Source organism: Eptatretus burgeri, chromosome 4 (genome assembly GCF_056783735.1).
Source record: "Eptatretus burgeri isolate ZD-2024b chromosome 4, Ebu_testis_v1, whole genome shotgun sequence".
NCBI lineage: Eukaryota > Metazoa > Chordata > Myxini > Myxiniformes > Myxinidae > Eptatretus > Eptatretus burgeri.
The window spans coordinates 99,195,024-99,207,171 of NC_140964.1; the positions used below are offsets into that span (position 1 = coordinate 99,195,024).

Consider the following 12,148-nt stretch of genomic DNA (forward strand, 5'->3'; position numbering starts at 1 on the left):
GACAGCATTCTTGCTCCACCCACTTCGTCACGACAAAGAGTCTCACAAAAACTGCGCAGGATGGATGATATTGTAGTGGTCTCAGACAAAGGCCGTGCGACAGTGGTATTGGACCACTCAACATACAAGGACAAAATGCAAATGTTATTGAATGGCACGAACACCTATGAATGTATAACGAAGGATCCAACCAAGAAGGAAGAATGCACATTAAACGCGTTGCTCACAAGGATAAATAGAACAGGAAAATTGTCGAGCGCGAACTCTCAGCAACTAAATAGCCGCAACGGCGTCGCTCCCAGAGTATATGGTTTTCCAAAAATTCATAAAGAAGTCCTATTAGGGATCATAGTGTCATGCATCGATGGGTTGTCCATGTTCATGGTGAACATACTAAATATAATACCTCGTGGAACAAACCGACCGAAGATTGTGTAGCAGCTCCGAATTTGCAGAACGAATAAGACACAGCGCAATTCAATTACACGCATCTGTGGTGTCTTTTGACGTCATCTCTTTATTCACAAATGTGCCCACAACCCTGCTGGTTGAAGTGGCTAGGTCAGGTCAGGTATGGGAGCATGTGCCAGAACAGCGCGTCGCTGCGTCCACTTTCCGCCGGTACTCCAGGGGCCTCCGTCTGGCCATCCCCCAGGCAGATGCCAGGCCCATCCCCATCTCCTTGAGATGATGGTCAACCTGCTGCAACCATGAGGCACGTGGTCGGCCCACTGGCCTCCTCCACTCATGAGACTCCCTCGCTGAGAGAATCTGGTGAGCAGGATCAGCGTCAGGAAAACGAGCCACATGTCCATACAGCCGCAGCTGACGCTCACGGACTATGCAGGTAACAAATCTCATCCGAGTCTCTCTCAGCAACCGCTCGTTGGACACAAAATCCGACCAGCGATAGCCAAGGATTCTCCGAAGAGACCTGGTACCAAAGGAATTAAGTCTCCGTCTCAGATCCTTGGTCAAAGTCCAAGTCTCGCACCCATAGAGCAAGACTGGAAGTACCAAGGACCTGAAGACTCGGACTTTCGTCCTCCCGCACAGGTACCGGCAGCGCCACACCCCATGATCCAGTGAATCCATGACTCCCCAGGCCCGACCCAGACGTCTATTGACCTCCGGCTCACAACCTGCGGAGACATGAATATCACTGCCAAGGTAAGTGAATCTATCCACGACCTCAACATCCTCACCACAAACAGACACAGACAGGACAGCAGCATCCAAGATGTCACCGAAAGCCTGGATCTTTGTTTTGACCCAAGAAATCCGTAATCCCAACGGCTCCGACTCCTCATTCAGCACCTCGAGGGCCCCCAAGAGGATGTCTAAAGTCTCCGCAAAGATGACTGCATCATCTGCAAAATCAAGGTCCGAGATCTTGACATTGCCAAACGATGCACCGCAACTTGATCTCTCCGACATCCTCCCAAAAATCCAGTCCATACAAGTGCTGAAAAGTGTGGGGGCAAGTACACACCCCTGACGAACTCCAGTAACAACTGGAAATAAGTCAGAGATGGTACCACCACACTTCACAGCACTCTCAGTACCAGAGTAGAGTTCAGACATCAGATCGATCAGTTTTGGTGGCATCCCACGAAGACCAAGAATCCTCCAGAGGACATCCCGATTCACTGAATCGAACGCTTTACAGAGATCAACATAGGCTGCAAGCAGCCCCTGCCGAAACTCTCGTCTGCGTTCGGTGAGGACACGAAGTGCAAGGATACGGTCAATCGTTGACCTCTTTGGTGTAAAGCCTGACTGCTCTGGACGCTGGTGCTCAAGCAGATGGTGGCGAACCCTATCAAGAATTATCCGAGCAAAGACCTTGCCCGGCACTGAGAGCAGCGTCACCCCTCGGTAGTTGTTGCAGTCTTGGCGATCACCCTTCCCTTTCCAGAGAGGGACAACAAGGCCCCTCTTCCAGTCAGTTGGGATGATGCCTGTGTTCCAGGCAGAGCACAAAACTGCATGCAACGACGCGAGTGCAGCATTTCCACCAGCCTTGAGAAGTTCGGCATGGATGCCACAGATCCCTGGAGCTTTGCCCCGTTTCAACTGGTTCACCGCAGCCCGTGTTTCCACAAGCGATGGTGGACCACAGTTGATTCGAGGGTCAGCAACAGGGATTGTAACACCCTTGACGTCCAACTCGACAGCTGGGGGATCAGCCTGGTACAACCGCTCAAAGTAACCGGCCCAGCGGGCCTTCACTTCAGACTCCTCTGTCAAGAGCCTACCACTCTCTGCTCGAACTGCAGTGCTCCGAGGGATGGGCTTGGATGAACGTAATGCGCGAACTCCCCTGTAAGCGGGACGAGAATCACCTGTCCACAGGTGATGCTCTACCCCCTCACAGATTCCTCGCACATAGGCCTCCTTGTCCACCCTCAGTGCACGTACAGTTTTACGCCTCAGCTCCCTGAACAGCTCAGCTCTGCCATTCAGCCTGGCCCTGCGACTCTGGTCAATGGTATCCAGTGTCCCTTGAGAGACAAAATTCTTCTTTGCCCTGCGGTGAACTCCAAGGCATCCACCGGCAACATCAAGGACGGTGGTCTTGAAGGTGCTCCACAACTCTTCAGGACCCCCCAAAGCACCCAGACCCCCCAAGTGTCCACTCAGCCTGTTCGCAAACTCCTCAGCTACTCTCTCATCCCTGAGTTTGGCAACATCCAGCCTAGGCTGGGATGGTACCATTCTCCAGGATTTAAGGTGCAGCTTTAGAGTTGCTACAACAAGCCTGTGGTCAGTATTGAGGAACTGAGCACTCCGGTAGACCCTGCAGTTCTGGATCATCCTCCAACGACCGTCAATGAGGACATGGTCAATCTCCTTTGCCACACCGCCAGCGTTGGAATACCAAGTCCAGCGATGAGCTTGCGGGCGCTGAAACCATGAACCAGCCACCCTAAGTCCATGACTTCTTGCAAAGTCAAGGAACTTAGTGCTATTCTGGTTCATAGTTCCTGACCCATGGGGACCAACACACACCTCATAACGTCCGCAGACACAGTTGGGCACTAGATATGGATGGCCGTTGGCTCACAAGGAGCTCCTCCGCCCTTTGACAGGTTTTGTTTTTAATCCTGCTGGGTGTCCATATCCAAACACCCTCCTCACCAGAAAACCTGGTGGGGGAGACGGTTTAGTCGCCGACAACCCGACCATGGAACAGGTTAGTACAGGTTTACATGGTACCTGTAGCAGGTCACAGATCGAACCTGACCTGACATACAAGTGGCTAGTTCACGGATAATAGGGGATGATTGCTGTAAACAGGCCGCCAACAGGTTGCGTGCAAAATATGTATGTCACCTCCTTAGCACTTGTATTTCGTCCACCTATTTTGTCTTTGACAGGACTTACTATAAACCGGTGTTCGGCACTGTGATGGGCTCCCATGTTGTCTGAAGAGTTCAGACGTTGTCCTGATGAGCCCACAACAAGAGCGAAATCTCTATTGACATGTCTGCTTTCGTATATTCATGACCATCAGCTATAATCTCAGTCTGCTAAGGCTTGAGTTCCATACGGAATTCCCTTATTTGGCGGTGATGTATTGGTATAATTTGTGTCCATGATGTCAACGTTGTGTGTGTTTCTGTCGTTGGATTTAATAATCCTGACTGTGAACCTCTTGACTGGTGATCAGCAGGACAGAGACAATGTCCTCGTGTGGAAGGCAACGCTTGTTGTTGGCAAGTTGTGCAGCAAGCGCTGTGATGGGACTTTATTTGAGCCCTGCTGCCTCTTTGAGTTCGGAGAGAGAGAGAGAGAGATAGAGATAGAGATAGAGAGAGAGATAGAGATAGAGATAGAGATAGAGATAGAGATAGAGATAGAGATAGAGATAGAGATAGAGATAGAGATAGAGATAGATATAGATATAGATATAGATATAGATATAGATATAGATATAGAGATAGATAGATAGATAGATATTGTTTGTTTGTTTGTTTTGCCTAAAGAAAGTCTACACTGCCTTTCAAAATTTTTCATGGCACTGTAGCCACCCTCCCGAGACGTGGCCGCAAGAGAAAACTTGATCGAAGATTGCAGCGAAGGATTGTTCAAATGGTGGAGAAAGCATCTCAATCAACTGCCAAACTGATCCAACCTGACCTTCAGACACAAGGTATGACAGTTTCAACTCACACCATCTGTCGCCGATTCAATGAAAGGGGGTTCTATAGTAGGAGACCCAGAAGGACCCCACTGCTGAGAGAGAGAAGAGAAGAAAGCCCGACTGAAGTTTGCCAAAACACACCTGAACAAGCCAAAATCCTTCTGGGAGACTGTCCTGTGGACAGATGAGACCAAATTTGAGCTTTTTGGTGAAGCACATCTCTATGTTGACAGAAAACAAAATGGAGCATTCAAAGAAAAGAACACCTTCACGACAATCAAACATGGAGGAGGTTCAGTGATGTTTTGGGGTTGCTGTGCTGCCTCTGACACTGGGTGCCTTGATTGTGTACATGGCATCATGAAATCAGGAGATTACCAAGGCATTTTGGAGTGTAATGTTCAACCCAGTGTCAGAAAGCCTGGTCTCCGTCAAAGGTCATGGGTCTTGCAGCAGGACAATGACCCCAAACGCACTTCAAAAAGCACGCAGAGATGGTTCAAGACAAAACGTTGGACTGTTCTGAAGTGGCCAGCAATGAGTCCAGATCAAAATCCCATTGAACACCTGTGGGGAGACCTGAAAACAACTGTTGGGAGAATGAACCCTTCAAATCTGGGAGAACTGGAGTAGTTTACACAAGAAGAGTGGGCAAAAATGCTAGTAGAGAGGTGAAGGAAGCTCATTCATGGCTCGAGGAAGTGCTTGACTGCAGTTATTTTGTCCAAAGGCTGTGATACCAAATATTAAGTCAAGGGTGTCAATAATTTTGTCAATGCCATTTCTTTTTATTTTCTGATTTAATAATATATATGAAGTTCTGAATCAAAAAAAGGTTCTGTAATATTAACAGTGAAATCAAGAATTGTGGAGACAAAATACTTTTGTCAATTTCAACTTATTTTCAGAGAAAATTGTGAGTTATGTCAAAGTGCAAGAATGCCAATATTTATGGCCTCAGCTCTAATTCCGAGTACTTTGTTGGAGTGGGATCTTTCGCAAATGTTATTGGTGTGATTTTTATATGAGTGGTAAGGCAGAGTAAACGGAGAGCAGTGAAGAATGCCAGTCACTATTTACTTTTCTTTGAACAGTGCCATGCCAGTATGCTTGATATATTGCCTGTGCTTTATCATTCAAATATACACAAGCTTGGACTCCACTTGCCTGCCGGTTGGACATCAATCAATTCAAAAAGCTTTGTGTTTTGTCGCTTCTCTTTTTCAGAAAAAGCCACAGCAAGGCAATAACTTGTACTTGGCCCTCTTCGTCCAATTTTTAAGAAACAGGAAAGAGAATGTAGGCGTTTTTATTTGTGGTCCACAAACGTCAGTACAACCATCCAGCTCCCTACAGGGCTGCTGTTATCTCCAATTTGCAGCTCATTTTGGCATGTGCCAAAGTATGGTATTGTAGAGCAGTCAGGATAATGCCATACCATCATCGGGGTTGTGCTCATCACAACTGATGTGCATGTGTCTGTGTATCTGTGTCTATGTCTCGTGCACTCAAAGCGAAAAGCAGGGTTAAGCAAATGGCTAATGTCAGTCTGTTTGTCTTATTCGTTTGTGATCGAGAAATAACCTATTTATATTAAATGTTATATTTTGAACATGAATAGGAAGACAAGTCAATCGTTGTAATGTACCTTGGCTTTGAAGTCATCCCACATGTGCAGAAAGTGTTGAGAATTTTTTACTCTGTTTGCCTGCCTGGCAGTTAAACAAAATTGAAAATCATTCCAAACAGGAAACTTCATTTTTGGGGGCATTTTAAAGGACACAAACAGGCACAAATAACTTATGGAATGTGTTAAATGGGTTGGTGTAATACACTGGGTAAAATGGCGGTAAAACCTGAAAATTTTATTTATTTATACATCTTTAAAGGGTTTTTTTATATACATTGTCGAGGCTCGTGTGAAAGCTCACACACAATGTACAGCTGGGGGGGGGGGCATGAGACAAGAGGGGTGGGAGAGGGATGTACAAAAATCCCCATGAGACTGCTGCCTGCCTGTCCGAAGGATGAGAAATGATATGCCAGAGGATGGAATCCTCAGCAAATAAGTTTCCAATCATTAGACCATTATAGCCGAATGACTGTGACGTTAATCATCTGGGACATTCATAAAGAGTTGAACGAGTTCAAAAACGTTAAACAACACCATTATCTTATCATCCTTGATCGTAGTCTTTTCGCCTTTCTAAAAGCTCACCACTATTTTTCGGTCATTTTAGTTTTGCCCATCAATCTTCTAAGGATCTGACCAGTCTATGATGAAGCATTTATAAGGACATTATAAGTGGGTTTTTTTGTATGTTTTGCTTATGAAAAATTGGTAAACTATAAAATCTGAGCCAGTAGTCATCCTCCCATTTTGTTGCCCTAGTAAGTATTCCTCCCAATTTAGAGCCAGTTTTAATTCTCCCATTTTAAAGCCAGTTGTAATCTTCCCATTTTGTTGCCCGAGTATGTATTCCTCCCATTTTATAGCCAGTGTAATCCTCCCATTTTGTTGCTCTCGTAAGTATTCCTCCCATTTTATAGCCCGTGTAATCCTCCCATTTTATCACCAGTTGTAATCCTCCCATTTTGTTGCCCAAGTAAGTATTCCTCCCATTTTGTCACCAGTTGTAATCCTCCCATTTTGTTGCCCAAGTAAGTATTCCTCTCATTTTATAGCCAGTTTTAATCCTCCTACACATGTATTAAGCCATTTTAGCCTGTTATATTTGGTGTGCGATCATCAGTCAGTTTCGATCTTCAATCTTCAGTGTCCTCATTATGACCATAGCTCGTACTTTATATGATGGAGAAAGGATAAAATATACATTCATAATGGCATCATAGAAAGGTTTTTCTTTTCCTTTCAACATACACAGAATGATTTCTCATTTAAATGGTGTGATAATAGTGCTCTTTTCTTGTCTCACCATTATATTTTGGAATTTCTTAAGGCAGGTTGCACTGGTGAGCAAATGTTTTTTGGTGCTTTTGACCAGCTTGACAACTTTAGGAGTTCTCTTGGCTATCAAAAGACAGCAACAGACCCTAACCTTTCTTCAAATTATTTGTCACGACAACTTGTATGCTGCAGGGCATTTGAGGATGAGAAGAAAGCACGTATGGGTCTTGTCGAGTGTGTCAAGCGTGAACTACTCCAGCCCTTCCCCGTGCTTTACGAGAAGGAAGGTTTGTTTTTTTTGTTTTTTTTTTAATCGTCGTCATTTTATTTGTTTTTGATGTTGCACATTCCTGAAGCTCGGCAATAATAACTCTACCTTGTACTCCATCTCTCTTTTTTTTCTTCTTCTTTTTTTTTTTAATCATTTGGATCTATCAGATATTGACTTCTTAAATTTATTTTTTTTAAGACAACTTTCCACAGGAAAGTTTCCTCACACATCTTTGCTCAATTTATTCTGTTAGTTATGTTAATTACTGTATGTTCAATGGCCTTGAAGACTGGTTATGGCCTCTCTGTTGGTGCTGCTTCATGGATCTCTACAATGCAGTGTTCTATTATTCCTTCCACTTGTATGCTGAAAGTGTACTGTACAACTTGCAGAAAAAATATAGACATTCACATTTGCAAGAATTAATGTGCTTTGCATTGCTTTTATATCAATTGCTCATTACAAATATTATTTCCAGTGGAATTTTTCTCCTTCAAATGTTCTTCCAATATATTCAAATATTTTTACACAGGCACTGGGAAGCTGCTTTCGGGCCCTTTTTTATTTATTTATTTTCCTTGGTGTCGCACAATGTCCAGTGAATAGTTGTGTTAGGATGACAACAAAAATCAAAGATCCTTTGAAGCACTTGTACATTAATACATGGGATGTTTTGAGAAGCGTGTGATTAATCGTTTGTTCATTTATGTTTATCCCCACGCTTTTTCAAATAAGCAGGGATATTGTAACCGGCTCTGTCTGTCTGTCTGTCTGTCTGTCTGTCTGTCCATCACGCTATTTCCTGCTAAACTGTTGGGCAGAAATTCATCATATTTGGTTGTTATGATCACAACATAGCATGAAGGTGCAAGATCGATATCATTTTTGGCCCTGCCCCCCTGGGACAATATGTAATGATTTTGGGGGGATTTGGCCTCTGGTTCATGCCCCACATGGGGTCAGAATTTTGGGTCCCAGGTCAAAACAGAGCAAAAAAAAATTTAACTCAAAATTTGATATCGAGTCATTTGTGGTGGAACATTTTGCCATCTTTCAACTTTGCTTTAGGTGGGAAGCATGGGGATTTGTGATGACGTGCCATCGACTTTGCTCCAGTTATTTTATTGTATGGAATAAATGTTTGTTAATCGTGATATTATCTTTCCTTTGTTGGAAGGAGAGGATGCGGTGGGGTGGGGAAGAGTTAATTGATGACGCAACGACTGCAACATAATTGGTGCTGGTCATTTTCTGCATTTGTTTTCGTTTGTTGAATGAAGCAGCCATTGTTGCTTCTCATGGTGTGCAGGTGAATTTGTGGCCCAATTCAAGTTCACTGTACTACTCCTGCCAAATGGTCCACTGCAGATCACTGGTGGCGAGCATGATACTACCCTTTACCACACCGACTTGGAACTCCAGGATGCTGAGCTGAAGGTTAGTTCCCAAGGTGGTAGGAGTGGTGCTGGTTGTAATGTTATGAGAGGTGAGTCAACCAGGTGAATTTTGATAGACCTATCCATTGCAATGATTATGGAAAATTAAAAGTAAACAAGTTCGAATTGCAAACATACCCCGTTCATTCGTACAACTCTCAAGTGAGCGATTAGCATGGATGACAGATAGTTTTGAAATTTGTTAAGATTTTCATCGCATCAGAAAAATAAACCAGAACACCTCACAAGAGTGACGCTAGTTTCATATCATCATTTGCGACTTAATTTTGCCCAGCCCATTTAAAGAAATTTTTTGATAATTTTAAGAAAATGGCCTGAAAGGGCCAGAATCGCACTTTGGGCTCAGTTTATTGCTGGGGAATGGTCTCTAGTATATACCTGTCAATTTTGGTTTGGTTCTGTCGACTAATAACCCAGAAATAATTTAAAGAAAATGGGCTGAAAGAGCCATTTCTCAGCCCAAAGGGCCGGAATTGCACTTTGGGCTCAGTTAATGCCTGCACATATGTGTCTAGTACATGCCTGTCAATTTTCATCTAATTCTGTTCACGAATAATGGAGAAATAGACCGTCAAATGAACTGTACACAAAAAAGAGAGAACGCGATCGGCGCTTAGACCCCGTGGGATGGAAGACCCCGTGGGGTGAAAGACCCCATGGGGTAAAAATCTCGAAGGTTTTGGTGGAAGTCTTTCCTCATGCCAAATTGTGCGTTCCAAATCACTCATCACTCATCATTCAGCACTTGGATTAGGGTTCCAAACAGCAGGATTCGAAAAGTGAAAGCTGAGAGGTTGATTATGACCCTGAGATGCTGTACATTGTAACATTATTTTATAACTCTCAAAGAAAATGCAGGCTCTTTACGAAATCTTTTGCAATGGCAAACTGTTTTGTTCATTTCAGCAGTATAGTCACTATTTTCACCCTCAAATTGCATTCAGGTTTTTTTTGCTGCCAATTTGACATTTTGTAGCCTAATAATTGGCATACAGTCCCTTCAGAAAGTATTCAAGCTCTGTCAAGTTGGATAGGAAGTGTCTGAACAGCAATCTTCAAATCTTTCTCCAGATTCTCAATGGGATTCAAGTCTGGGCTTTGTCTGGGCTACTCAAGGATGTTAACGTTCTTGTTCTGAAGCCATTCCAGTCTTTCTTTGGCTATATCCTTGGGGTCATTGTCCTGTTGGAACGTAAATCTTTGCCACAATCTGAGGTCTTTTTCACTCTGAAGCAGGTTCTCCTCGAGGATTTTCCTGCATTTGGCTCTTCATTGTTCCCTCCATCCTTATAAGTCTCCCAGTCCTTGCCATTGAAAAGCATCCCCATAGCATGATGCTGCCACCACCATGCTTCAAGGTGTTAGATGGGTGATGAGCTATGCTGGGTTTCTGCCAGACGTAGTGCTTTGCATTCAGGCCAAAGAGTTCAATTTTCATCTTATCAGACCACAATATTTTACCTCATGCTCTTGAGTCTTTCACGTGCCTTTTCTCCCATCTCAGCCGAGGAACTCTGTAGTTATATCAGTGTGGTCTTTGGGTTCTTGGTCACCTCCTTGACCAAGGTCCTTCTTTCTCGGTTGCACAGTTTGGTCAGACGGCCAGCTTTAGGAAGAGTCTGGGTAGTTCCATATTCTTTCCATGTCCTATTGATGGAGCTCACTGTGCTTTTGGGAACTTTCATCACTAGAAATTGTTTTATACCCTTCCCCAGATCTATGCCTTCTCACAATTTTGTCTCAGAGTTCTATGAACAGTTCCTTGGACATCATGGTGGAGCTTCTACTCTGACATGCATTGTCAACTGTGGTACCATATATATATATAAAGGTGTGTTTCTTTATAAGTCATACCCAATCAATTGAATTGGCCATGGGTGGACTCCAATCAAGTTTTAGACATATCAAGGATAATCAAAGGAAATTGGATGCACCTGAACCTGAGCTCAGTTTCGAGTGTTATAGCAAAGGGGTTGAATACTTATTGATGCAAGACATTTCATATTTTAATTTTCAATTAAAATGACCGTTTTTACGGCCATTTTTCCCTGCTGTGCATGGGTTTGGCTTTTTCTTGAGGCAATGTTTTTTTTTTATGGCCGGATGCCCTTCCTGACGCCAACCCAGGTCGCCTCTTACGACACACAGGGATATGGTACACCTATTCTAACCGGGGCATACACCGGGACCAGTACACTGGCACTCATTTCGCCGACCTCGGAAGGATGACAGGCTGAGTCAACCCCCTGGTGTTAATTTTCAATTAGGTTGTAAAAATTTCTTTTGTAAAGAAAATAATAATAATGTTTAAAAAAAAAAATCCCCTTTGACATTATGGGGTATTTTGTGTATATCTGTGACAAAAAAATCAATTCAGGCTGCAACACAAAAACGTGTGAAAAAGTCAAGGGGTGTGAATACTTTCTCCAGGCACTGTATGTCTTTTCAGTAACTTATTTTCTTTTTCATGATTGAAGCAACTGATGTCTCTCTTCTGCTGATATCTCTCTCTCTCTCTCTCGCTCTCTTCTGGCTCATAAATCATCGAAATATCCCATCGATGCAACATGTTTCTTTTTATAACCCATGCATTTGCAGATGTACAGAAATTAAAAACAATGCAGTTATTACGCTCTTAATTTCAGTGTGACCTTTGTGTGTGCCTCTTCAGAATCTTCTGCAGACCTCAGTGGGTAGGAAATCCCAAAAGAAAAAGAAGAAAAAGGTACGTACACCTCTCTTGAGCTCTTGTAAATTTGAGCCTTTTCATTTTGACCATTTTCTTTTTGTCGGCACACAACATTTGAAAAACCAAAAAGAACATGTTTTGCAATATGTCAAAATAGTCTGCAGTTTGTGTTCTTTTTTTCTACAAATATCATCATGAAAGAGCTGATGTAGCTATTATGGGATATACAAGAATATTTAGAAACCCTTGGAGAAATCAACATTATTTTGGACAACCTACAGGTATGATTTCTGGCCTTTTTGTTACTTGTAGTCAGCAATGTTATAATCCATCTATCCTTTTTATAGCATTTGGCTAGAATATGTTTTTATGCCTCCGCTGACAAAAATCGCCAGAGGCATTGTGTTTTCAGGTGGGTTGGCAGTATGTACATCCGTCCGTGCTAATTTTCACTGTTTACTCTGTAATCACTTATCTGATTGACACTTATCTGTAATCTTTTACTGTAATCTTTTTTTTTTTTTTTTAAATATTTTTTACACTTATCTGTAATCACTTATCTGATTATCTGATTGACAATTTTCACCAGAGGTGCATCTACTCACGTAGAATGCTTTAATGATTATCATGAAGTCATGGGTCATGTGGTGTTGCAGCCATGTTGGATAACAGGAAA

General features: G+C 43.1%; 1 protein-coding gene across 1 annotated transcript in view; it reads left to right on the forward strand.

Annotated features, from left to right (window-relative positions):
- PA2G4 (proliferation-associated 2G4) overlaps positions 1-12,148 on the forward strand; it is a 108,664-nt gene that overhangs the window by 90,200 nt on the left and 6,316 nt on the right. Inside the window, exons 10-12 of the mRNA XM_085879410.1 lie at positions 7,248-7,342; positions 8,636-8,763; positions 11,455-11,508. Coding sequence (XP_085735536.1) covers positions 7,248-7,342; positions 8,636-8,763; positions 11,455-11,508 — 277 coding nt within the window. The remainder of the gene's footprint in view (positions 1-7,247; positions 7,343-8,635; positions 8,764-11,454; positions 11,509-12,148) is intronic.